At 37.6% G+C, this 27,193-nt stretch overlaps 2 protein-coding genes across 2 annotated transcripts; one reads left to right on the top strand and one right to left on the bottom strand.

Annotated features, from left to right (window-relative positions):
• The first annotated feature begins 175 nt into the window (after positions 1 to 175).
• bspry (B-box and SPRY domain containing) lies at positions 176 to 6,472 on the top strand. The gene is made up of 6 exons (XM_059546118.1): positions 176 to 715; positions 1,711 to 1,809; positions 2,139 to 2,369; positions 3,695 to 3,720; positions 3,811 to 3,935; positions 5,266 to 6,472. Exons 1-6 carry the CDS (start codon positions 323 to 325, stop codon positions 5,799 to 5,801), a joined length of 1,410 nt encoding a protein of 469 aa, XP_059402101.1. The 5' UTR covers positions 176 to 322; the 3' UTR covers positions 5,802 to 6,472.
• Positions 6,473 to 8,053: 1,581 nt separating this feature from the next.
• On the bottom strand, positions 8,054 to 26,182 carry coq4 (coenzyme Q4 homolog (S. cerevisiae); the record flags this gene model as incomplete). Its single annotated transcript, XM_059541039.1, is given in 5 exon segments — positions 8,054 to 8,307; positions 9,184 to 9,319; positions 9,386 to 9,484; positions 24,999 to 25,107; positions 26,085 to 26,182. Coding segments are annotated over 5 exon segments (696 nt in total), but the record flags the coding sequence as incomplete, so codon positions are not given.
• Between the last annotated feature and the right edge of the window lie 1,011 nt (positions 26,183 to 27,193).

The raw sequence follows: 27,193 nt of genomic DNA on the forward strand, positions 1-27,193 counted from the left end.
AGATAGATAGATAGATAGATAGATAGATAGATAGATAGATAGATAGATAGAGATGCAAGAACGAGTCCCAAGTTTAACAAAAGTTATTATTCATATATATATATATATATATATATATATATATATAAACTTAATTTCAGACTTGCGCAATCTACAACCTCTCCACTTCCGTGTAATACACCTGCGACAGGTAGGCAGGGCTCTAAAACAGGATACACCTGCGCTACGGGTATTTTACAGTACATACATCAACGAAACCAGACGAGCTCTTCGTGTTTTATTCTGCTAAAAGTAACTAACCATATTATTATCTCTCGGTGCCATGAGTACGGGACATAGACTTTGTGACTTGACAACGGTGTCCTTGAATGTCAATGACCCGGAGACTAATTCTCATCTGGACGACCCTCCAAAACCTCAAGATCAAGTAAATATATGTGGAGGCAGTGGGCAGTCTTTACACACCAATGGCACAGTAAATGGAGAATCATCGACAAAATCTTTGCGCAAATTTGAGAAATCGGAGAACCATGTAGGCAGCGCTGCAGCCTCCTTATCGGCTTTAGGCGAAGCGAAACTGTGTCCAGTACATGAAGGCGAATTACAGTTGTACTGCAGTACAGAAGGAAGACTGGCCTGCTCGAAATGTGTTTCGGATGGATCTTGTCAGGGTCACACGGTGACAGATCTGGTTACTCGGGCAACTGTAGTAAGGGTGAGTCACAATTAGTTAAATAGCCTATAATACATAATAAATAAGTTTCAATGTACATAACATAAATAAATAATAAATAAGTTTCGCTATTCCCTTAAAATAAATTTCTAATGTTTGAATAACTTTATTTTTTTAAATGCAATTAGGCCTACTTATGGGGAGGGTGTGGTTAGTTTCGTTATGTCAGTAACCTTACACACCGGGATGAAGAAACGCTGCTTTTTATTATTATTTTTATTATTATCAATATTATTATTATTTGATCACTGGAATCAGATCATTCACTTTGGTAATTAAGTTTCTATCTATTCCCTTTTACAAAGTATGTTTCAAAATTTTCTGGCAGTAACCATGCTGTTGAACGTTTTTTTATTATTATTATTAATTCGTTTTGCTTTGGACATTTTTTTTATTCACACGAACTGATTTCCTAAAACTTTATACTATATATATATATATAGTAGAATTTGTATTTCAATGCAGTGCTGTTTCTTGTTTACAATTTACAAAATACATGCAAAGCTCCAACCAACACTAGACTCACTTGTGTTATATACACTGGCCATAAAAAGTATTTGACATCATTAGAAAATACAAAACCAGACAGCCTTTTTTTTTTTCAGGCACAAACATTTTAAATGGGGAAAAAAGATCTTGAAATGAAATCCAGACATTTGTGCTTCCAATTACAAGTGAAAACCCATATACATGAAATGTGTTTTTTTTTCAGGCACAAACATTTTAAATGGGGAAAAAAGATCTTGAAATGAAATCCAGACATTTGTGCTTCCAATTACAAGTGAAAACCCATATACATGAAATGTGTTGTCTGTGTGATCAAGCATTTCCTCAATACTTTCATATACCCTTTTTTTCAACAATAGACACATTCAGATCATATCCATGCCTTCATATACCACAAACATATTACTAAACTACTGGTTTAATGCCTCTTATGTGAGTTTTCTTCTTTGGTTTTTCTTTGTTTTAAACAGAATCAGTTGGTGGATGTCTGTGAAAAAATGCAGCTGCAAGCCCTGCGGATCGAACGATTCGTTGACCGTACGCTTACAGCGAGAGAGAAAGCTGTACAGGTACCTGAAGATTTCACTAATTCGTCTGGACAGCTATAAAACACAGTGGCAATGCTTACAAAATGCACTGTATTATTATGATTTTTTTTTACATGAATGAATTATGTTATTGGACATCATAATTTTTTACATGAATGAATGATGTTATTGGACATCATAATTAGTTATTGGACTGTGATATTTTGGACATGGTAATCTATTCTGTGTGACTTTAAATGATTTTTTATGTACCTGGTGTTAAAACATTACATCCTTGATGTTCAGATGAACTGAAGTTATAATAGTGTAATATTTTGATGTAATTGCCTCTTGTGCTGTTTAATTGATAGACAGATGCAAACAGCGCAAGGGAACGTGTGTTGGCTCAGGTGAATGTGGTTCGTGATGCTCTTGAGGAGGAGGAGCAGCGTCTCCTAGAGGCCATACAGAGAGAGGAGGAGCGAGTGGAGCAGTGCCTCCTCACTCAGAGAGCACACTGGACTCACACTCTGGAGAAACTCACACACACACGCACCAGCCTGGTGCACACACTCACACACTCGACAGATACCATGATTTTGGTGAGTGAATGAAGAAGCCTGGGGGGTAAAATTACAGTGAATTGGTGCAATTTGACAAATATAAAGTATGGATTTTGTCAACACTTTACACATTTAAAAGTTCAAAGAATTTGTCATATTAAAGAATTAGAAAGTAACTTTATAATATTTTTTATAGTCTATTCTGTGTTTTTTTTTTTTTTTTTTTTTGCATTACGCTCATGAGACCCAAGAATATACTTTTTTTCCTCAGTAGTGGTCATTATATTTTTGTGAATTTCTCTGAGAACTTGCATGTCACAGTTTCAAGTCTGGATGTCCTGTACAGAGCACATTTCAGGGCTTTTTAAAGATACAAAATGTTTGGAAGTTTCACCCCCTTTCCTTGGGCACTGATTTAGTGATCAAATTAAATTTAATATGATAATATGTTGTAATTATCATTTAAATCTGACTAATTTGTTATCTCTTTGTCAAATCAACATCTCACGAAAATGTCATGGGGTTTCAAATCGAAATAGGAGTTTATGTTATAAAATAGGACATTGATTTCATACATGTCCACTGTAGAGGGCACTAGGACGAAACATGTTTATTATGCATTTTTGGAGACACAACAAAAGAAAAGAGAAATAAATATAAATATTCCTAGGAAATATTAGAAATTATGAAAATCTTGCCAATTATTACACCCATTATTACCCTTCTTTTTTCATTACATGTTGCCCCAAGAACACATTAATATGCAAATTAGATACAGTGTTTACATTGTATACAGTGGGAAAACCCGTTTATGGACACACATACTGCCTAAAGCAAAATGGTATATCAAATTATTCTATTATATCTTTAATAACATAGTTGAGAATCATTTTTAAGTCCTAAAAAAAAATAGAATTTTGGGATAAAATACTGACATTCTTGATAAACCACAGCAGAGGTGATCTCATTAAAGTAGTACATACATTTTGTGGGGTAAAAAACCCCTGTTTAATTACATTTATTTCAGTGCTCAAACTTATTTAAGAAAACAAATCAATCAAATTAAAAGTAATTTGTCCTGACAGCATAAGGGTCCAGGGCACACTTCAAATATATCAACAGATAATTGACATTCCAGTTATAAATAGAACAAAACATTTTTTAAAGTTAATAGCAAATTCTCCAAAATTATACTTAAAATTAGTAGCAAAGTACTTCACACTTCTGAATCAGTTTCAGTCAGTTTCTGAAATCTATTATGTTTAGATGTTCATAATCAATTAATAGTATATTCATGTGACTAATTATATTTGTGTGATCACTGATTGTTGTATTTTTTATCTTAATTTTATTTATTTATTTAGAGCTCCAATGAGGAAATAAATGACAGGTAATTTCAGTTGGCAATAAATGCAATAATATTCCCACATAAATACATAAAATGAGATATGGTAATTGATTGTGTACTTGACTGTGCTAGAATCGAGGATGCGGAGGGTGCTGGTGAACCTAGAGACACTGAACAATTGACTTTGAACAGAAACTGCAGTGACAGTAAACTCATGGTGGGTTTATGGGCCAGTGCATTACTGCTAGGGTCATCTGGTAAGTGCATTTTCCATTTACACAAGACAGGATTTAATTTAAGATAGATTCATTATATCATATGATCACCATACTCATGGTTTTTAAATGTTCTGTTGCCACAGATTCCCAAATTTGATGACCCATTTTCTGTAAAATAAATAAATTAATAAAATAATACAAATTATTATACATGGGTTGGCAACGCATTTCAGAAGTACTGCAGAAATCTGAGCAGAGAAAATTTAACTTCATCCAGGGAATAAAGTCTCCAAAATCAACAACAGTTGATAACAACTTATGAGATAATTAAGCGCGGAAAGCCATTCATAGACTGAGAATATATGAAAGAATAATTCATTCATCATATTTGCCAGAGTTTCTTTCTGTTTTTACAGCTGATGAAGGTGTTTGGATAGACACCGAAACGTCTAGTTTAGCTTTTTATTCATTTAAAGGTCAAATATGTTTTGCGGCTTCAGGCAAATTTTATTTGGTGGGAGAACAGCAAAAATGGTTCTTTTGGTCGCAAAGGTTGCAGACCCCTGTGCTATACCCATTCATATTGTGAATAATACTAATATTATAAATTTGCATAAAATTATATTTGGAAAGTAGTTACTTTGTATTTAGTTGCATCATCAAGAATACTGTTAGATATATAAACCTGAAGAAAACACGAATTGTGGCTATCAGAACAAAATCATTCATTCAAAAGTCACAATCAAATTTGTCCAGAAAGCGTGTTCCATTTGCTGATTATTTAAATATTATAAATATATTTGTATTAATATTAAACATATTAAGCATTTTCAATTGCTTTATTCTTGAATTATTTCTAATTTTTTATGTTTTATTTTTTTTTTATATATATACAGTATATTCTATTTTTATAATGTTTTTCTTTTAACTTTTCTGTTGACCACTTATCACCTTCCTTTAGCCCCCTTCAGTTCCCCAGACCTGCCTACAGAATGCTTACACTGTAAAAAAGGTGTAAAAACTATTTTCACTAAGAAATGTGTAGTACATTTTACAAACAAAGAAAAGGCAAGTAATTCATTGAATTAAACATGAAACTTTGAAGTAGAAAAACTGAAATAGTACTTTTTGTAAAATGTACTCCAATAATATCTACAATGTACAGTCTACATTACAGTATTTAATTTTTGCAGAATACATATGCATTCCTTATAGGTAAAATCAAGTATTAAAGTTCTCACTTTAATAACTATGTAAGCGTGGTCAGTGTACTGTAATATTTTCAAGCACTGGCATTCTACATCCCTTACATTCAACTTCAAATTGTCTTGCTCTGAACATCTTCTTAACATATCTTTCTTTTCTTTAGCCCAAAGATTTACTACACTACACTTTGAAGCTCAGACGGTCAGTCCTCTTCTCTCCCTATCCAGTGATCAGTGCACCTTAACTTTCCTGCCCAAACGTCAGCGTCAGTCACCGCTCTATGACCCATCACGCTTCGACAGCTGGCCTAATGCCCTCTGCTCCCCACCTTTGTCCTCTGGAACTCACAGCTGGGTACTTGATGTGGGCATGAGTGCTGCCTTCAAAGTGGGTGTATGCTATTCCAGCATAGAACGCAAAGGGTCCGGCAATGCTGCACGACTGGGCTACAATAAAAAATCATGGGTGCTCTCGCATTATGATGAAGACTTGTCTTTCTGTCACGATGGATGTAATGTGGGTATCAAAGTGGCTAAGAAGCTCAAGATAGTGGGACTGCTGCTGGATTGGCCCAGTCAGACCCTGCTGTTCTATGATCCTGAATCTATGTCTGTGTTGCATGTAGTCAGACATGCTTTCAGTGAGCCGCTGCAGGCCGCCTGCGCTGTGGCTGATCAGAGTGTCTCTATAGTGCACTGAACATCCGATGAATGTTAATGAAGGCACTGAAGATCCAGAGGACTTGAAGGAATTGTGGATGTGACATTATCCAATGTCATTTGAACCAATGATCATTTAAAAAATATTTTTACATTACCAGTGCCATTGAAGACCAATTTATCCAAAGGGAAGAGAAAATGTGATAATATGAATCACATTGCTTAGTTATAAAGAAGCTAATTTGCCTTACTTTATAGGATTTTGCAAACCTACGAGCATATGACATTGCCATCTTTTTATATTTATCAATTATTAAAATAATTTTATTCTCCATCTCTTTCAAAGTATTTCATGTTTATGTTAAAAATAGTGCAATTATTAAGTTGTTAAAAAAATAGTGCAATTATTGTTGACTGTTTGTATTTATTATTGGCATATCATATAAAATAGTTGCATTTGTCTGTGACAGTTCCCAACTGCTACTGATATAGCTGACATTGATATTTGATTCTATATTCGAGTTGAGTTTTCATGTGTTCACATGAGATCATGGCTCTGATAGCGTCATGTAAGAATCTTGGGAAAATTAAACTTACATTATCAGATTTTCACATGGTTATTGACAAATCTGTAATAACAATGTTCTGACCTTTTTTCTGAAAATGTATGTGATGTATTTATGCAATAAAATCTTGACTGAAATAGTAAAACCAGTTTTTGTTATCTCATCTTGATAATTCTACCTCATTATATCAAATTTTGTGGTTTGTGGGGAAAACACAATAAATTGCGGATTACCATTAATCACAGTAGAATCCACCCTCCTAAACTTAATATTAGGATTAAATAAAAATGTATTAAGAGAGCATCTAAATTTACTCTCAAGACATTCCAGCTCTTGAAAGCTTTTGAATACAGACCTGTGAGAGGTTCCTGAGAGATTATATTCAAGCGTTGTACCAAAAATGTAGATTTTTGTATTTTAATTTTTTTGGGATGCATTTTCCTTTCACTAATTTATACATTTTTGTTGTAATATTACGCTACTTCTATCCCAAATTAGGACCAAATATAGAACCCGTGAAAAACAGACATTTCCAACGATATGTATTTTGGCAATAAGTTTTGATCATAATTTTTTTTACATTTTGTAATATTACATCACCCACTAGGGGGAGAAGCCCGCTAAAAGATTTTAAAGTTCCATTGGCATTTCCATGGTAACATAATGGCTAATTTCATAACGGTCTTCACAAGATGAATTGTGAGTTTTTAAGATTTGAAATTATATCTAATTTACGATGATTCCTAAAATATAGTACCTTCCGATTAAAAAGCCACTGTACCCACTAGATGGAAGCAGAGGACAATATTCATTTACTTCTGGTTCACCAGAGGACTTTCCTCAAGGTGCAGAAAATTTGAAATGGATGCAAAATAAATGTTATATTATAGTAATTTCTATTTATTTTTATGTTGCTATGCATCTGTATGTTTATTGTTATCTGAATGCAGACTACTGCACAGTTTTTAATTTGCACTGTAAACTATATTAATACTAATTTGCTTTGAAAGACAAATACAAAGACTTAGAACAATACCTGATCACATAAGATTTCAAACTGATTGATCCTTAAAAAAATTTTCTTTATTTTGAGATAACGTTTAATTATAAATTGTACATCTTTAGTTTTCTTATTTAGCTAACAAAACTATCTATGTATCAATTTAACAAGTTGCCCCGCTTCATATACTACAGTATAGGGCACTATGTCAAGTTAAAACAAAGCATCAGTATAAATTACTGAGGGAGATACTCTTAAAATTAAAATCTTAAAATTAAAATTAGTATCTTGTATCAATATTTCTGAAGGAACTATTCTATCATCACTTCCATGTATTTCATTAATCAGGCCATAAAAAGTTAATTATTATTATTATTAAAACTTTAAAAAGAAAAAAAATAAAGATGTCAGTTTTGTTCATGTACTGGTTTAATTCCAATGTATTAGGAACAATGAACATTCTAGCATCAAGTGTGTTCCTATAATCCTATAAATCAACAGTGAATAGATTTTAACAAAATTTTTTATTTTAAACTCTCTTCATCTTCTTCCTGAAAAACCTCATGCCATAGTGTTTTTTTTTTACACTGTTACATGACATTTGTTTTTAAGCATAGTTTCTCATCATAGGAGGAAGAAGGAAAAGGTGATCTTTGTTACCAATAGGATGTATGTAGGTTCCTTGTGGGGCTTTCCCACAAGCTAATATTACAGTTAGACAGTGCACTATGAGTTTGAGAATGTATTCTTGCTGAATGGGATCAGATCGACAGGTGGTGGCTCAATGTCCAACTCATGTCTCAGTTCATCAAGGTCCTGCTCCCAGCGGCATTCATAGAAGATGCTCAGAACACATTGGGCACGACTGTCATTGGGCAGCGCCCATGGTCCCAGAGACTGAGCCAGCAACTGTAGACGGCTGACTCCAACATATAGAGACAATATCAAATTTTACTTAGTTAAAGGTAAAATAACAAATACTATCACAATTTGAAAAAAAGTTGCATTAGGGTAAACAACAGTTTAAAGAATAAGGTTTGTAAAATATGCTAAATAAGATGGATGTTTAAAAAAATATACAGAAATGTATGTTTTATTCCTTTTGATTTTAAGCTGAAATATGATAGGAAAGTATGATTTAAGCATGATATGATGTTTTTAAGAGGTTCATCCATAATATTTTTATGGCAAAAATTAAAACAAATGAATGTAGTAGAAATAAGTTTTACATTTATTGCCCAAATATGTCATACTCTAAAACTGGTCAAAGTGTACAGTATTAGATTAAAGCAAAGAATGACAGGTCATCATCATAATGAAACCTTCAATAATGACCATAATGAAAGAAGAACATAAGAGGGGGAAATACTCAGCGGGGACACATGATAGTTGTAATAATAGAAAATTTCCACAGAAGGGGACATACAGATTTACTTCATGTGTTTAAGTTTTACAGTTTGAGATGTAGCAACTCCGTAATTTATAATATGACTGAACATATTTCAGCACTTAATTCAAAGAATCACTTTAACTGATTTAAATTTGTAATTGGTTGCATATCTACATAATTGAATCTTCTGATTTCATTACAACTTAACCTCTTCAGACTGCATCTGTCATTTTGTCAGTTACCACAGACAATAATGTTGTCCCACAATAATGTTAATCACTTTGACACTGTCAATTTACAATCAAAGTTTATGGGGCAAGACATTCTAGTTTGCCAGAATATCTCTGATGCAGCATTTAATTTACACAGAACTAAAAGCTTTTGAGAGATAGGCATAGGCATAGGAATACAACAAATGGAAAAAATAAACACATGAAAGTTGACATATTTTGTTACGGTATCAAACACTCACCTAGCATATTGGTGGGCATACTAAGCAAAGAATAAAACAGGTCATGGACCTCACGATATCGCTGCATGACATACGCTAGCTCCACATCATCCACAAACTTTACATCAGCTCTTGTGTCTGGAGTGACTTTCTGAAAAAGTTGATAACAATTGTTAATTTGACCTATTTGCAAATTATACATTTTCATTTGTTTTACATTTTCTTCTAGGAAACGTAGATACTCTCTTCCTAAAGCCCCATCTGGCAAAGCAGACATTCGAGTGAGGTCTAATGTAGATAGACAGATCCTTTGATGCTCTCCAGAGACAAAATTTGAACATAAAGGTAGTTGTAAAAAAACAAGTTTAAATTAAAGCTGCAAGCAGCGATGAATGGGCCCTCGCACCCGGGCTCACCGGCAGCGAGTGGCTTTAGTAAATAGGTGAACGGTGAGAAATATGCATTTAAACTCATAAATATAAGTGGAATATATCAAAGTTTATTCCATATATGTGCCAATCTTTCTGTTGCCAGCAGGTGGCGCTATCATTATAATGGAATATTGGCCTTCAGATGTGTTCAGGGCTGCACTCTTATCGAACATGTGAAGTTTGGGGAAGATCAAACATTTTATGCCTGAGTTACAACAACTTCTCTTGCTGTGGCGAGACATCAAATTTTGTCATTTTTGCCATGGACACGCTCTTTAACAAAAACTCAAGATTGCCACAATTTAACATTACACAGGCCTTTAGATTAGACTGACCACAAAAATACATTAATGTCAAAAAATCTCTAGGAGTAGTTTGTCTCAGCGTAAAATATGTCACTTCCTGTTGCCAGCAGGTGGCACTATGACTATAATTGAATATGAGCATGTAGATCTGTTAAGGGCAGAAGTCTTATCTAACATGCGAAGTTTGGGGCAGATTGGACATTGTATGTCTGAGTTACAGCAACTTCCTTTTTCATGGCGAAACATCAAAATTTGTCAGGCCGCCATGGACACTCCCTTTAACGAAATCTCAAGATCTTCCCAATTTAACTTCGCAAAGGCCTTTAGATTTAACTGACCAAGTTTGATGTTGATCTGAATAAATCTCTAGGAGGAGTTCGTTAAAGTACAACCCCTGAAAATGCCAAAAACAACACCAATTTTGCAGAGAACATTCTAAATAACTGACTTCCTGTTTGGATTCGGATTTCGTACCAAGAGACTTTTTCGTAGATATTGGTTTGTTACATGTGTGTACCAATTTTTGTACATGTACGTGAAACATAGATCGAGGCGCACTCCGTTGAAAGTGTATAGGTGGCGCTATCGAGCCATTTTGCCACACCCGATGGAATATAGGCCTTCAGATCTGTTCAGGCCAGGACTTTTATCAAACATGTGAAGTTTGGGGAAGATCGGACATTTTATGCCTGAGTTATAACATCTTTTATTCCCATGGCGAGACTTTGAATTTTGTCACGGCGCCATGGACACGCCCCTTAACGAAAACTCAAGATCTTCACAACTTAACATCGCACAGGCCTTTAGATTAGACTGACCACAAAAAAGACATTGATGTCATAAAATTTCTAGGAGTAGTTAGTCGCAGTGTAAAATATGTCACTTCCTGTTGCCAATAGGTGGCGCTATGACTATAACTGAATATGGGCATGTCAATCTGTTCAGGTTCGGAGTCTCATCAAACATGTGAAGTTTGGGGCAGATTGGACATTGTATGTCTGAGTTATAGCAACTTCATTTTTCATGGCGAATCATCGAAATTCGCCAGGCCGCCACGGACACGCCCTTTAAGGAAAACTCAAAATCTTCGCAATTTAACATCGCAAAGGCCTTTAGATTAGGCATACCAACTTTGGTGTTGATCTGAATTAATCTCTAGGAGGAGTTCGTTAAAATACAACGCATGGAAATGACAAAAATTACACAAAATTTGCTCATAAAATTAAAAATAACCGACTTCCTGTTGGGTTTCGGATTTTGCTCCAAGATACTTTTTTGTAGGTATTGGAGAGATACATGTGTATACCAATTTTCATACATGTACGTGAAACGTAGCTCAAGGCGCACACCGTTGAACGTGTATAGGTGGCGCTGTCGAGCCATTTTGCCACACCCACTTCTGAAACCTATATCAGACGTAAATTTTCGCCAGTTCTGAGGTGTGTGCAAAGTTTCATGACTTTTCGAGCATGTTTAGGCTCTCAAAAATGCGATTCATCTTAGAGAATAATAATAATAATAATAATAATAATAATAATAATAATAATAATAATAATAATAATAATAATAATAATTAAAGCTGCAAGCAGCGATGAACGGGCCCTCGCACCCGGGCTCACCGGCAGCGAGTGGCTTTAGTAAATAGGTGAACGGTGAGAAATATGCATTTAAACTCATAAATATAAGTGGAATATATCAAAGTTTATTCCATATATTTGCCAATCTTTCTGTTGCCAGCAGGTGGCGCTATCATTATAATGGAATATTGGCCTTCAGATGTGTTCAGGGCTGCACTCTTATCGAACATGTGAAGTTTGGGGAAGATCAAACATTTTATGCCTGAGTTACAACAACTTCTCTTGCTGTGTAGAGACATCAAATTTTGTCATTTTTGCCATGGACACGCTCTTTGACAAAAACTCAAGATTGCCACAATTTAACATTACACAGGCCTTTAGATTAGACTGACCACAAAAATACATTAATGTCAAAAAATCTCTAGGAGTAGTTTATCTCAGCGTAAAATATGTCACTTCCTGTTGCCAGCAGGTGGCGCTATGACTATAATTGAATATGGGCATGTAGATCTGTTAAGGGCAGAAGTCTTATCTAACATTCAAAGTTTGGGGCAGATTGGACATTGTATGTCTGAGTTACAGCAACTTCCTTTTTCATGGCGAAACATCGAAATTTGTCAGGCCGCCATGGACACTCCCTTTAACGAAATCTCAAGATCTTCCCAATTTAACATCGCAAAGGCCTTTAGATTTAACTGACCAAGTTTGATGCTGATCTGAATAAATCTCTAGGAGGAGTTCGTTAAAGTACAACCCCTGAAAATGCCAAAAACAACACCAATTTTGCAGAGAACATTCTAAATAACTGACTTCCTGTTTGGATTCGGATTTCGTACCAAGAGACTTTTTCGTAGATATTGGTGTGTTACATGTGTGTACCGATTTTTATACATGTACGTGAAACAATGCTTGAGGCGCACTCCATTGAAAGTGTATATGCACTCAGTTGAAAGTGTATAGGTGGCGCTATCGAGCCATTTTGCCACACCCAATGGAATATTGGCCTTCAGATCTGTTCAGGCCAGGACCCTTATCACACATGTGAATTTTGGGCAAGATCGGACATTTTATGCCTGAGTTATAACATCTTTTATTCCCATGGTGACACATCAAACTTCGTCACGGCGCCATGGACACGCCTTTTAACGAAAACTCAAGATCTTCACAACTAAACATCACACAGGTCTTTAGATTAGACTGACCACAAAAATAACATCGATGTCATAAAATTTCTAGGAGTAGTTTGTCGCAGAGTAAAATATTTCACTTCCTGTTGCCAATAGGTGGCGCTATGACTATAACTGAATATTGGCATGTAGATCTGTTCAGGTCAAAAATCTTATCCAACATGTGAAGTTTGGGGCAGATTGGACATTGTATGTCTGAGTTACAGCAACTTCCTTTTTCATGGCGAAACATCGAAATTTGTCAGGCCGCCATGGACACGCCCTTTAACGAAACCTCAAGTCATTCGCAATTTAACATCGCAAAGGGCTTTAGATTACACTGACCAAGATTGGTGTTCATCTGAATAAATCTCTAGGAGGAGTTCGTTAAAGTACAACCCCTGAAAATGGCAAAAACAACACCAATTTTGCAGGGAAAATTCAAAATATTCGACTTCCTGTTGGGATTAGGATTTCGTACCAAGAGACTTTTTTGTAGGTATTGGTGTGTTACATTTATGTACCAATTTTTGTACATGTACGTGAAACATAGATCGAGGCGCACTCCGTTGAAAGTGTATAGGTGGCGCTATCGAGCCATTTTGCCACACCCGATGGAATAATGGCCTTCAGATCTGTTCAGGCCAGGACTTTTATCAAACATGTGAAGTTTGGGGAAGATCGGACATTTATGCCTGAGTTATAACATCTTTTATTCCCATGGCGGGACTTTGAATTTTGTCACGGCGCCATGGACACGCCCCTTAACGAAAACTCAAGATCTTCACAACTTAACATCGCACAGGCCTTTAGATTAGACTGACCACAAAAAAGACATTGATGTCATAAAATTTCTAGGAGTAGTTAGTCGCAGTGAAAAATATGTCACTTCCTGTTGCCAATAGGTGGCGCTATGACTATAACTGAATATGGGCATGTCAATCTGTTCAGGTTCGGAGTCTCATCAAACATATGAAGTTTGGGGCAGATTGGACATTGTATGTCTGAGTTATAGCAACTTCATTTTTCATTGCGAATAATCGAAATTAGCCAGGCCGCCACGGACACGCCCTTTAACGAAAACTCAAAATCTTCGCAATTTAACATCGCAAAGGCCTTTAGATTAGGCATACCAACTTTGGTGTTGATCTGAATTAATCTCTAGGAGGAGTTCGTTAAAATACAACGCATGGAAATGACAAAAATGACACAAAATTTGCTCATAAAATTAAAAATAACCGACTTCCTGTTGGGTTTCGGATTTTGCTCCAAGAGACTTTTTTGTAGGTATTGGAGAGGTACATGTGTATACCAATTTTCATACATGTACGTGAAACGTAGCTCGAGGCGCACACCGTTGAACGTGTATAGGTGGCGCTGTCGAGCCATTTTGCCACACCCACTTCTGAAACCCATATCAGACGTACATTTTCGCCAGTTCTGAGGTGTGTGCAAAGTTTCATGACTTTTCGAGCATGTTTAGGCTCTCAAAAATGCGATTCATCTTAGAGAAGAAGAATAATAATAATAATTAAAGCTGCAAGCAGCGATGAACGGGCCCTCGTACCCGGGCTCACCGGTAGCGAGTGGCTTTAGTAAATAGGTGAACGGTGAGAAATATGCATTTAAACTCATAAATATAAGTGGAATATATCAATGTTTATTCCATATATGTGCCAATCTTTCTGTTGCCAGCAGGTGGCGCTATCACTATAGTGGAAAATTGGCCTTCAGATGTGTTCAGGCCAGGACTCTTATCGAACATGCGGAGTCTGGGGAAGATCGAACATTTTATGCCTGAGTTACAACAACTTCTCTTGCTGTGGCGAGACATCAAATTTTGTCATGGCGCCATGGACACGCCCTTTAACAAAAACTGAAGATCTCCGCAATTTAACATTGCACAGGCCTTTAGATTAGACTGACCACAAAAAAATACATTAATGTCAAAAGATTTCTAGGAGTAGTTTGTCGCAGCGTAAAACATGTCACTTCCTGTTGCCAGCAGGTGGCACTATGACTATATCTGAATATGGGAATGTAGATCTGTTAAGGGCAGAAGTCTTATCTAACATGTGAAGTTTGGGGCAGATTGGACATTGTATGTCTGAGTTACAGCAACTTCCTTTTTCATGGCGAAACATCGAAATTTGCCAGGCCGCCATGGACACGCCCTTTAACGAAATCTCAAGATCTTCCCAATTTAACATCGCAAAGGCCTTTAGATTTAACTGACCAAGTTTGGTGCTGATCTGAATAAATCTCTAGGAGGAGTTTCATAAAGTACAACCCCTGAAAATGGATGCTCACACCATCGGTGCTCGGGCCCTAATTAAAGCTGCAAGCAGCGATGAACGGGCCCTCGCACCCGGGCTCACTGGCAGCGAGTGGCTTTAGTAAATAGGTGAACGGTGAGAAATATGCGTTTAAACTCATAAATATAAGTAGATTATATCAATGTTTATTCCATATATTTGCCAATCTTCCTGTTGCCAGTAGGTGGCGCTATCATTATAATGGAATATTGGCCTTCAGATGTGTTCAGGGCTGCACTCTTATCGAACATGTGAAGTTTGGGGAAGATCAAACATTGTATGCCCGAGTTACAACAACTTCTCTTGCTGTGGCGAGACATCAAAATTTGTCATTTTTGCCATGGACACACTCTTTAACAAAAACTCGAGATTGCCACAATTTAACAGTACACAGGCCTTTAGATTAGACTGACCACAAAAATACATTAATGTCAAAAAATCTCTAGGAGTAGTTTGTCTCAGCGTAAAATATGTCACTTCCTGTTGCCAGCAGGTGGCGCTATGACTATAATTGAATATGGGCATGTAGATCTGTTAAGGGCAGAAGTCTTATCTAACATTCAAAGTTTGGGGCAGATTGGACATTGTATGTCTGAGTTACAGCAACTTCCTGTTTCATGGCGAAACATCGAAATTTGTCAGGCCGCCATGGACACTCCCTTTAACGAAACCTCAAGATCTTCCCAATTTACCTTCGCAAAGGCCTTTAGATTTAACTGACCAAGTTTGATGTTGATCTGAATAAATCTCTAGGAGGAGTTCGTTAAAGAACAACCCCTGAAAATGCCAAAAACAACACCAATTTTGAAGAGAAAATTCTAAATAACTGACTTCCTGTTTGGATTCGGATTTTGTACCAAGAGACTTTTTCGTAGATATTGGTGTGTTACATGTGTGTACCGATTTTTGTACATGTACATGAAACATAGCTTGAGGCGCACTCCGTTAAAAGTGTATATGCACTCTGTTGAAAATGTATAGGTGGCGCTATCGAGCCATTTTGCCACACCCAATGGAATATTGGCCTTCAGATCTGTTAAGGCCAGGACCCTTATCACACATGTGAAGTTTGGGCAAGATCGGACATTTTATGCCTGAGTTATAACATCTTTTATTCCCATGGCAACACATCAAACTTCGTCGCGGCGCCATGGACATGCCTTTTAATGAAAACTAAAGATCTTCACAACTAAACATCACACAGGTCTTTAGATTAGACTGACCACAAAAATAACATTGATGTCATAAAATTTCTAGGAGTAGTTTGTCGCAGTGTAAAATATTTCACTTCCTGTTGCCAATAGGTGGCGCTATGACTATAACTGAATATTGGCATGTAGATCTGTTCAGGTCAAGAGTCTTATCCAACATGTGAAGTTTGGGGCAGATTGGACATTGTATGTCTGAGTTACAGCAACTTCCTTTTTCATGGCGAAACATCGAAATTTGTCAGGCCGCCATGGACACGCCCTTTAACGAAACCTCAAGTCCTTCGCAATTTAACATCGCAAATGGCTTTAGATTACACTGACCAAGTTTGGTGTTCATCCGAATAAATCTCTAGGAGGAGTTCGTTAAAGTACAACCCCTGAAAATGGCAAAAACAACGCCAATTTTGCAGGGAAATTTCAAAATAACCGACTTCCTGTTGGGATTAGGATTTCGTACCAAGAGACTTTTTTGTAGGTACTGGTGTGTTACATGTGTGTACCGATTTTTGTACATGTACTTGAAACGGAGCTCGAGGCGCGCTATGTTGAAAGTGTATAGGTGGCGCTATCGAGCCATTTTGCCACACCCGATGGAATATTGGCCTACAGATGTGTTCAGGCCAGGACTCTTATCACACATGTGAAGTTTGGGGAAGATCGGACATTTTATGCCTGAGTTATAACATATTTTATTCCCTTGGTGAGACATCGAACTTCGTCATGGCGCCATGGACACGCCTTTTAACGAAAACTCAAGATCTTCACAATTTAACATCGCACAGGCCTTTAGATTAGACTGACCACAAAAAAGACATTGATGTCATAAAATTTCTAGGAGTAGTTAGTCGGAGTGTAAAATATGTCACTTCCTGTTGCCTATAGGTGGCGCTATGACTATAACTGAATATGGGCATGTGAATCTGTTCAGGTCAGGAGTCTTATTAAACATGTGAAGTTTTGGACACATTGGACATTGTATGTCTGAGTTATAGCAACTTCATTTTTCATGGCGAATCATCGAAATTCGCCAGGCCGCCACGGACACGCCCTTTAACGAAAACTCAAAATCTTCGCAATTTAACATCGCAAAGGCCTTTAGATTAGGCATACCAACTTTGGTGTTGATCTGAATTAATCTCTAGGAGGAGTTCGTTAAAATACAACGCATGGAAATGACAAAAATTACACAAAATTTGCTCATAAAATTAAAAATAACCGACTTCCTGTTGGGTTTCGGATTTTGCTCCAAGAGACTTTTTTGTAGGTATTGGAGAGATACATGTGTATACCAATTTTGATACATGTACGTGAAACGTAGCTCGAGGCGCACACTGTTGAACGTGTATAGGTGGCGCTGTCGAGCCATTTTGCCACACCCACTTCTGAAACCCATATCAGACGTACATTTTCGCCAGTTCTGAGGTGTGTGCAAAGTTTCATGACTTTTCGAGCATGTTTAGGCTCTCAAAAATGCGATTCATCTTAGAGAAGAATAATAATAATAATAATAATAATAATAATAATAATAATAATAATAATAATAATAATAATAATAATAATAAACGGAGCAATTCCAAGAGGGTCCTCACACCATCGGTGCTCGGGCCCTAATAATAATAATAATAATAATAATAATAAACGGAGCAATTCCAAGAGGGTCCTCACACCATCGGTGCTCGGGCCCTAATAATAATAATAATAATAATAAACGGAGCAATTCCAAGAGGGTCCTCACACCATCGGTGCTCGGGCCCTAATAATAATAATAATAATTAAAGCTGCAAGCAGCGATGAACGGGCCCTCGCACCCGGGCTCACCACCAGCGTGTTGATTTAGTAAAAAGATGAACGGTGAGAAATATGCATTTCATGTCATAAACATAATTTCAATATGTCAAAGTCATTAATATGTGCCAATCTTCATATTGCCAGCAGGTGGCGCTATCATTATAATGGAATATTGGCCTTCAGATGTGTTCAGGCCAGGACTCTTATCAATCATGTGAAGTTTGGGGAAGATTGAACATTTTATGCCTGAGTTTGAATATATCAATAGAATATAGTAGAATAGTAGAATATATCAATGTTTATTCCATATATGTTCCAATCTTCCTGTTGCCAGCAGGTGGCGCTATCATTATAATGGAATATTGGCCTTCAGATGTGTTCAGGGCTGCACTCTTATCGAACATGTGAAGTTTGGGGAAGATCAAACATTTTATGCCTGAGTTACAACAACTTCTCTTGCTGTGGCGAGACATCAAATTTTGTCATTTTTGCCATGGACACGCTCTTTAACAAAAACTCAAGATTGCCACAATTTAACATTACACAGGCCTTTAGATTAGACTGACCACAAAAATACATTAATGTCAAAAAATCTCTAGGAGTAGTTTATCTCAGCGTAAAATATGTCATTTCCTGTTGCCAGCAGGTGGCGCTATGACTATAATTGAATATGGGCATGTAGATCTGTTAAGGGCAGAAGTCTTATCTAACATGCAAAGTTTGGGGCAGATTGGACATTGTATGTCTGAGTACGTCTTTTATTCCCATGGCGAGACATCGAACTTCGTCACGGCGCCATGGACATGCCTTTTAACGAAAACTCAAGATCTTCACAACTTAACATCGCACAGGCCTTTAGATTAGACTGACTACAAAAAAGACATTGATGTCATAAAATTACTAGGAGTAGTTTGTGCCAGTGTAAAATATGTCACTCCCTGTTGCCAATAGGTGGCGCTATGACTATAACTGAATATGGGCATGTCAATCTGTTCAGGTTCGGAGTCTCATCAAACATGTGAAGTTTGGGGCAGATTGGACATTGTATGTCTGAGTTATAGCAACTTCATTTTTCATGGCGAATCATCGAAATTTGTCAGGCCACCATGGACACGCCCTTTAACGAAACCTCAAGTCCTTCGCAATTTAACATCGCAAATGGCTTTAGATTACACTGACCAAGTTTGATGTTCATCTGAATAAATCTCTAGGAGGAGTTCGTTAAAGTACAACCCCTGAAAATAGCAAAAACAACACCAATTTTGCAGGGAAAATTCAAAATAACCGACTTCCTGTTGGGATTAGGATTTCATACCAAGAGACTTTTTTGTAGGTATTGGTGTGTTACATGTGTGTACCAATTTTTGTACATGTACGTGAAACATAGCTCGAGGTGCACTCCGTTGAAAGTGTACAGGTGGCGCTATCGAGCCATTTTGCCACACCCGATGGAATATTGGCCTTCAGATCTGTTCAGGCCAGGACTTTTATCACACATGTGAAGTTTGGGGAAGATCGGACATTTTATGCCTGAGTTATAACATCTTTTATTCCCATGGCGAGACTTTGAATTTTGTCACGGCGCCATGGACACGCCCCTTAACGAAAACTCAAGATCTTCACAATTTAACATTGCACAGGCCTTTAGATTATACTGACCATAAAAAAGACATTGATGTCAAAAAATTTCTAGGAGTAGTCTGTCGAAGTGTAAAATATGTCACTTCCTGTTGCCTATAGGTGGCGCTATGACTATAACTGAATATGGGCATGTAAATATGTTCAGGTCAGGAGTCTTATTAAACATGTGTAGTTTTGGGCACATTGGACATTGTATGTCTGAGTTATAGCAACTTCATTTTTCATGGCGAAACATCGAAATTTGTCAGGCCACCATGGACACGCCCTTTAACGAAACCTCAAGTCCTTCGCAATTTAACATCGCAAATGGCTTTAGATTACACTGACCAAGTTTGGTGTTCATCTGAATAAATCTCTAGGAGGAGTTTGTTAAAGTACAACCCCTGAAAATGGCAAAAACAACACCAATTTTGCAGGGAAAATTCAAAATAACCGACTTCCTGTTGGGATTAGGATTTCGTACCAAGAGACTTTTTTGTAGGTATTGGTGTGTTACATGTGTGTACCGATTTTTGTACATGTACGTGAAACATAGCTTGAGGCCCACTCCATTGAAAGTGTATATGCACTCAGTTGAAAGTGTATAGGTGGCGCTATCGAGCCATTTTGCCACACCCAAAGGAATATTGGCCTTCAGATCTGTTCAGGCCAGGACCCTTATCACACATGTGAAGTTTGGGCAAGATCGGACATTTTATGCCTGAGTTATAACATCTTTTATTCCCATGGCGACACATCGAACGTCGTCACGGCGCCATGGACACGCCTTTTAACGAAAACTCAAGATCTTAACAACTAAACATCACACAGGTCTTTAGATTAGACTGACCACAAAAATAACATTGATGTCATAAAATTTCTAGGAGTAGTTTGTCGCAGTGTAAAATATTTCACTTCCTGTTGCCAATAGGTGGCGCTATGACTATAACTGAATATTGGCATGTAGATCTGTTCAGGTCAAAAATCCTATCCAACATGTGAAGTTTGGGGCAGATTGGACATTGTATGTCTGAGTTACAGCAACTTCCTTTTTCATGGCGAAACATCGAAATTTGTCAGGCCACCATGGACACGCCCTTTAACGAAACCTCAAGTCCTTCGCAATTTAACATCGCAAATGGCTTTAGATTACACTGACCAAGTTTGGTGTTCATCTGAATAAATCTCTAGGAGGAGTTCATTAAAGTACAACCCCTGAAAATGGCAAAAACAACACCAATTTTGCAGGGAAAATTCAAAATAACCGACTTCCTGTTGGGATTAGGATTTCGTACCAAGAGACTTCTTTGTAGGTATTGGTGTGTTACATGTGTGTACCAATTTTTGTACATGTACGTGAAACATAGCTCGAGGTGCACTCCGTTGAAAGTGTATAGGTGGCGCTATCGAGCCATTTTGCCACACCCGATGGAATATTGGCCTTCAGATCTGTTCAGGCCAGGACTTTTATCACACATGTGAAGTTTGGGGAAGATCGGACATTTTATGCCTGAGTTATAACATCTTTTATTCCCATGGCGAGACTTTGAATTTTGTCACGGCGCCATGGAAACGCCCCTTAACGAAAACTCAAGATCTTCACAATTTAACATTGCACAGGCCTTTAGATTATACTGACCATAAAAAAGACATTGATGTCAAAAAATTTCTAGGAGTAGTTTGTCGCAGTGTAAAATATTTCACTTCCTGTTGCCTATAGGTGGCGCTATGACTATAACTGAATATGGGCATGTAAATATGTTCAGGTCAGGAGTCTTATTAAACATGTGATGTTTTGGGCACATTGGACATTGTATGTCTGAGTTATAGCAACTTCATTTTTCATGGCGAATCATCGAAATTCGCCAGGCCGCCACGGACACGCCCTTTAACGAAAACTCAAAATCTTCGCAATTTAACATCGCAAAGGCCTTTAGATTAGGCATACCAACTTTGGTGTTGATCTGAATTAATCTCTAGGAGGAGTTCGTTATAATACAACGCATGGAAATGAAAAAAATGACACAAAATTTGCTCATAAAATTAAAAATAACCGACTTCCTGTTGGGTTTCGGATTTTGCTCCAAGAGACTTTTTTGTAGGTATTGGAGAGATACATGTGTATACCAATTTTCATACATGTACGTGAAACGTAGCTCGAGGCGCACACCGTTGAACGTGTATAGGTGGCGCTGTCGAGCCATTTTGCCACACCCACTTCTGAAACCCATATCAGACGTAAATTTTCGCCAGTTCTGAGGTGTGTGCAAAGTTTCATGACTTTTCGAGCATGTTTAGGCTCTCAAAAATGCGATTCATCTTAGAGAAGAATAATAATAATAATAATAATAATAATAATAATAATTAAAGCTGCAAGCAGCGATGAACGGGCCCTCGCACCCGGGCTCACCGGCAGCGAGTGGCTTTAGTAAATAGGTGAACGGTGAGAAATATGCGTTTAAACTCATAAATATAAGTAGAATATATCAATGTTTATTCCATATATGTTCCAATCTTCCTGTTGCCAGCAGGTGGCGCTATCATTATAATGGAAAATTGGCCTTCAGATGTGTTCAGGCCAGGACTTTTATCACACATGTGAAGTTTGGGGAAGATCAAACATTTTATGCCTGAGTTACAACAACTTCTCTTGCTGTGGCGAGACATCAAATTTTGTCATTTTTGCCATGGACACGCTCTTTAACAAAAACTCAAGATTGCCACAATTTAAAATTACAGAGGCCTTTAGATTAGACTGACCACAAAAATACATTAATGTCAAAAAATCTCTAGGAGTAGTTTGTCTCAGCGTAAAATATGACACTTCCTGTTGCCAGCAGGTGGCGCTATGACTATAATTGAATATAGGCATGTAGATCTGTTAAGGGCAGAAGTCTTATCTAACATGCAAAGTTTGGGGCAGATTGGACATTGTATGTCTGAGTTACAGCAACTTCCTTTTTCATGGCGAAACATCGAAATTTGTCAGGCCGCCATGGACACTCCCTTTAACAAAATCTCAAGATCTTCCCAATTTAACATCGCAAAGGCCTTTAGATTTAACTGACCAAGTTTGATGCTGATCTGAATAAATCTCTAGGAGGAGTTCGTTAAAGTACAACCCCTGAAAATGCCAAAAACAACACCAATTTTGCAGAGAACATTCTAAATAACTGACTTCCTGTTTGGATTCGGATTTCGTACCAAGAGACTTTTTCGTAGATATTGGTGTGTTACATGTGTGTACCGATTTTTGTACATGTACGTGAAACATAACTTGAGGCGCACTCCATTGAAAGGGTATATGCACTCAGTTGAAAGTATATAGGTGGCGCTATCGAGCCATTTTGCCACACCCAATGGAATATTGGCCTTCAGATCTGTTCAGGCCAGGACCCTTATCACACATGTGAAGTTTGGGCAAGATCGGACATTTTATGCCTGAGTTATAACATCTTTTATTCCCATGACGACACATCAAACTTCGTCACGGCGCCATGGACACGCCTTTTAACGAAAACTCAAGATCTTCACAACTAAACATCACACAGGTCTTTAGATTAGACTGGCCACAAAAATAACATTGATGTCATAAAATTTCTAGGAGTAGTTTGTCGCAGTGTAAAATATTTCACTTCCTGTTGCCAATAGGTGGCTCTATGACTATAACTGAATATTGGCATGTAGATCTGTTCAGGTCAAGAGTCTTATCCAACATGTGAAGTTTGGGGCAGATTGGACATTGTATGTCTGAGTTACAGCAACTTCCTTTTTCATGGCGAAACATCGAAATTTGTCAGGCCGCCATGGACACGCCCTTTAACGAAACCTCAAGTCCTTCGCAATTTAACATCGCAAATGGCTTTAGATTACACTGACCAAGTTTGGTGTTCATCTGAATAAATCTCTAGGAGGAGTTCGTTAAAGTACAACCCCTGAAAATGGCAAAGACAACACCAATTTTGCAGGGAAAATTCAAAATAACTGACTTCCTGTTGGGATTAGGATTTCGTACCAAGAGACTTTTTTGTAGGTATTGGTGTGTTACATGTGTGTACCAATTTTTGTACATGTACGTGAAACATAGCTCGAGGTGCACTCCGTTGAAAGTGTACAGGTGGCGCTATCGAGCCATTTTGCCACACCCTATAGAATATTGGCCTTCAGATCTGTTCAGGCCAGGACTTTTATCACACATGTGAAGTTTGGGGAAGATCGGACATTTTATGCCTGAGTTATAACATCTTTTATTCCCATGGCGAGACTTTGAATTTTGTCACGGCGCCATGGACACGCCCCTTAACGAAAACTCAAGATCTTCACAATTTAACATTGCACAGGCCTTTAGATTATACTGAACATAAAAAAGACATTGATGTCAAAAAATTTCTAGGAGTAGTCTGTCGAAGTGTAAAATATGTCACTTCCTGTTGCCTATAGGTGGCGCTATGACTATAACTGAATATGGGCATGTAAAAATGTTCAGGTCAGGAGTCTTATTGAACATGTGAAGTTTTGGGCACATTGGACATTGTATGTCTGAGTTATAGCAACTTCATTTTTCATGGCGAATCATCGAAATTCGCCAGGCCGCCACGGACACGCCCTTTAACGAAAACTCAAAATCTTCGCAATTTAACATCGCAAAGGCCTTTAGATTAGGCATACCAACTTTGGTGTTGATCTGAATAAGTTTCTAGGAGGAGTTCGTTAAAATACAACGCATGGAAATGACAAAAATGACACAAAATTTGCTCATAATATTAAAAATAACCGACTTCCTGTTGGGTTTAGAATTTTGCTCTAAGAGACTTTTTTGTAGGTATTGGAGAGTTACATGTGTGTACCGATTTTCATACATGTACGTGAAACATAGCTCGAGGCGCACACCGTTGAACATGTATAGGTGGCGCTGTCGAGCCATTTTGCCACACCCACTTCTGAAACCCATATCAGATGTGCATTTTCGCCGGTTCTGAGGTGTGTGCAAAGTTTCATGACTTTTTGAGTATGTTTAGGCCCTCAAAAATGCGATTCCTTCTGGAGAATAATAATAATAATAATAATAATAATAATAATAATAATAATAATAATAATAATAATAATAATAATAAACGGAGCAATTCCAAGAGGGTCCTCACACCATCGGTGCTCGGGCCCTAATAAACGGAGCAATTCCAAGAGGGTCCTCACACCATCGGTGCTCGGGCCCTAATAATAAACGGAGCGATTCCAAGAGGGTCCTCACACCATCGGTGCTCGGGCCCTAATAATAATAATAATAATAAACGGAGCAATTCCAAGAGGGTCCTCACACCATCGGTGCTCGGGCCCTAATTAACAATGAGATTTGATGTCCAGTATGAATGATGGATGCTGAAACAGTTTTAACAGTAGTCAATGTAAACAAATGAGACATACATGAGAATAGTGTAACCTTCAGGTTAATTTCTCATCTGATCCCTTAACTTGATCAGGGCCTTTTGCCCTGTGGTTTCCCCAAGCACTGCAATCATATTTGTTTTGGTAAAATATCTATGTCAATAACACACATGTAAGTTTTTAATCATGGTAATTGCTGTCTGAACTCCAGCTCACATGATTTAAGAAATATTATCCTTAGCACAAACAAAACTTTTTAGCAGGTTAAAGGCTGTGGCGGAGTGATGTTTGGTTACAGTTGGCACCTCAGCTTTTCATCTCTTTTGTTTGAATATTAAATAATTTGTCTGCTTTGAATGGAAATGTCTCCATATTTTACTATATGGATACTGATTTTTGGATTACCTATTAAACACACTGCATTTGGATCTCTCGTTACTGTGATCGATAGATATCCAAACAGGCAGGAGGTCATAACCATGAAATCAGTTCCAGAAACAAAACAAACATGAAACAAGAAACTAGAAACCACAAGGGAACGCGAAAAAACTGGGTGACGGAAAATAAGGACTCCATCAAACAGAATGAAAACAGACAGGTGATGATGATGAAAGTGAAGACAGCTGAGTGCAATAACAGGTGTGCAATTAACTGTGATGAAGGTGAAAAGATATGTGGGAAATGTAGTGCCTGCGGTGAAGTGTCTATGGGGAAGTGAGACCACTAGTGGACACCCAGGGAAACACAGACCAGACACCGTGAAATATATTGAAATCCATTCCAAAGAATTCTCAAAGTTTCTCTCAAACATGTCTGCAGATTACATTTGGGTTGGAGAATCCAGGCAACAAGAAAATTAATGTTAGAGTAAAAAACTTGGAATTCCTGAATAGCTATTTTTCTGGCCTGCTTTATCACTGAAAACGAATGACAGTTCTCTTTCATCAAAATAATTGTGGACTTTCCATTGACACTGAAAAAGAAACTGTTATTAAAAGAAAATATTATCAGAGCCCAATATGCAGTCTTCACTAGGATGGTCACAGTCAGCCTAATATTCAAAATAATGAAATAACAGCCTCACCATGTCAGCATGTCACCATGTCAGCCTCAACCCCTGTTAGGGGTTCTTCAGAGCAGCCACTCCAGAACATAAAGCCAAAACAGCCTTCTGGACAGAACTTGTTGGGATACGGCTTGGATAAAACCTTCCATCGTATTGTTTTCAATCTGAGCTTGTGTACTGCTGTCCGGAGAGTACTGAGTGCAGGAGAGAGAGTAATAGCTCTCAAGGGTTGAACAAATCCTGAGACTCAACTATATCCATAGTCCTGTGATCAACTATCATTCTTGCAACCTTATGTTGTCATTGTCATGAAGCTTAAACTTAATTTACTATAAAATTTAACCTCAGTCAAGTCAAGTCAAGTCACCTTTATTTATATAGCACTTTAACCAAAATACATTGCATCAAAGCAACTGAACAACATTCATTAGGAAAACAGTGTCAATAATGCAAAAATGATAGTTAAAAGCAGTTCATCATTGGATTGAGTTATGTCATCTCTGTTCAGTTAAATAGTGTCTGTGCATTTATTTGCAATTAAGTCAACGATATCGCTGTAGATGAAGTTTCCCCAACTAAGCAAGCCAGAGGCGACAGCGGCAAGGAACCGAAACTCCATCGGTGACATAATGGAGAAAAAAACCTTGAGAGAAACCAGGCTCAGTTGGGGGGCCAGTTCTCCTTCTGACCAGACGAAACCAGTAGTTCAATTCCAGGTTGCAGCAAAGTCAGATTGTGCAGAAGAATCATCTGTTTCCTGTGGTTTTGTCCTGGTGCTCCTCTGAGACAAGGTCTTTACAGGGGATCTGTATCTGGGGCTCTAGTTGTCCTGGTCTCCGCTGTCTTTCAGGGATGCAGAGGTCCTTTCTAGGTGCTGATCCACCATCTGGTCTGGATACGTACTGGATCCGGGTGACTGCAGTGACCCTCTGATCTGGACACAGACTGGATCTGGTGGCCACGGTGACCTCAGAACAAGAGAGAAACAGACAAATATTAGCGTAGATGCCATTCTTCTAATGATGTAGCAAGTACATAGGGTGTTATGGGAAGTGTTTCCGGTTTATCTAATTAATGCAGCCTAAAAATCCTTTAACGGATTTGGATAATAAAAGCATATTAGTATGTTATGTGTATGCCAGGTTAAAGAGATGGGTCTTTAAT

The sequence above is a fragment of the Carassius carassius genome, chromosome 4 (assembly GCF_963082965.1).
Source record: "Carassius carassius chromosome 4, fCarCar2.1, whole genome shotgun sequence".
NCBI lineage: Eukaryota > Metazoa > Chordata > Actinopteri > Cypriniformes > Cyprinidae > Carassius > Carassius carassius.

Bases quoted from the DNA above. Each gene is read 5' to 3' on its own strand.
- bspry (XM_059546118.1), top strand. From the start codon at position 323: ATGAGTACGGGACATAGACTTTGTGACTTGACAACGGTGTCCTTGAAT. The intron at 3,721-3,810 runs GTAATTTCAGTT...TGACTGTGCTAG, and splicing joins AATGAGGAAATAAATGACAG to AATCGAGGATGCGGAGGGTG. The intron at 3,936-5,265 runs GTAAGTGCATTT...TCTTTTCTTTAG, and splicing joins ATTACTGCTAGGGTCATCTG to CCCAAAGATTTACTACACTA.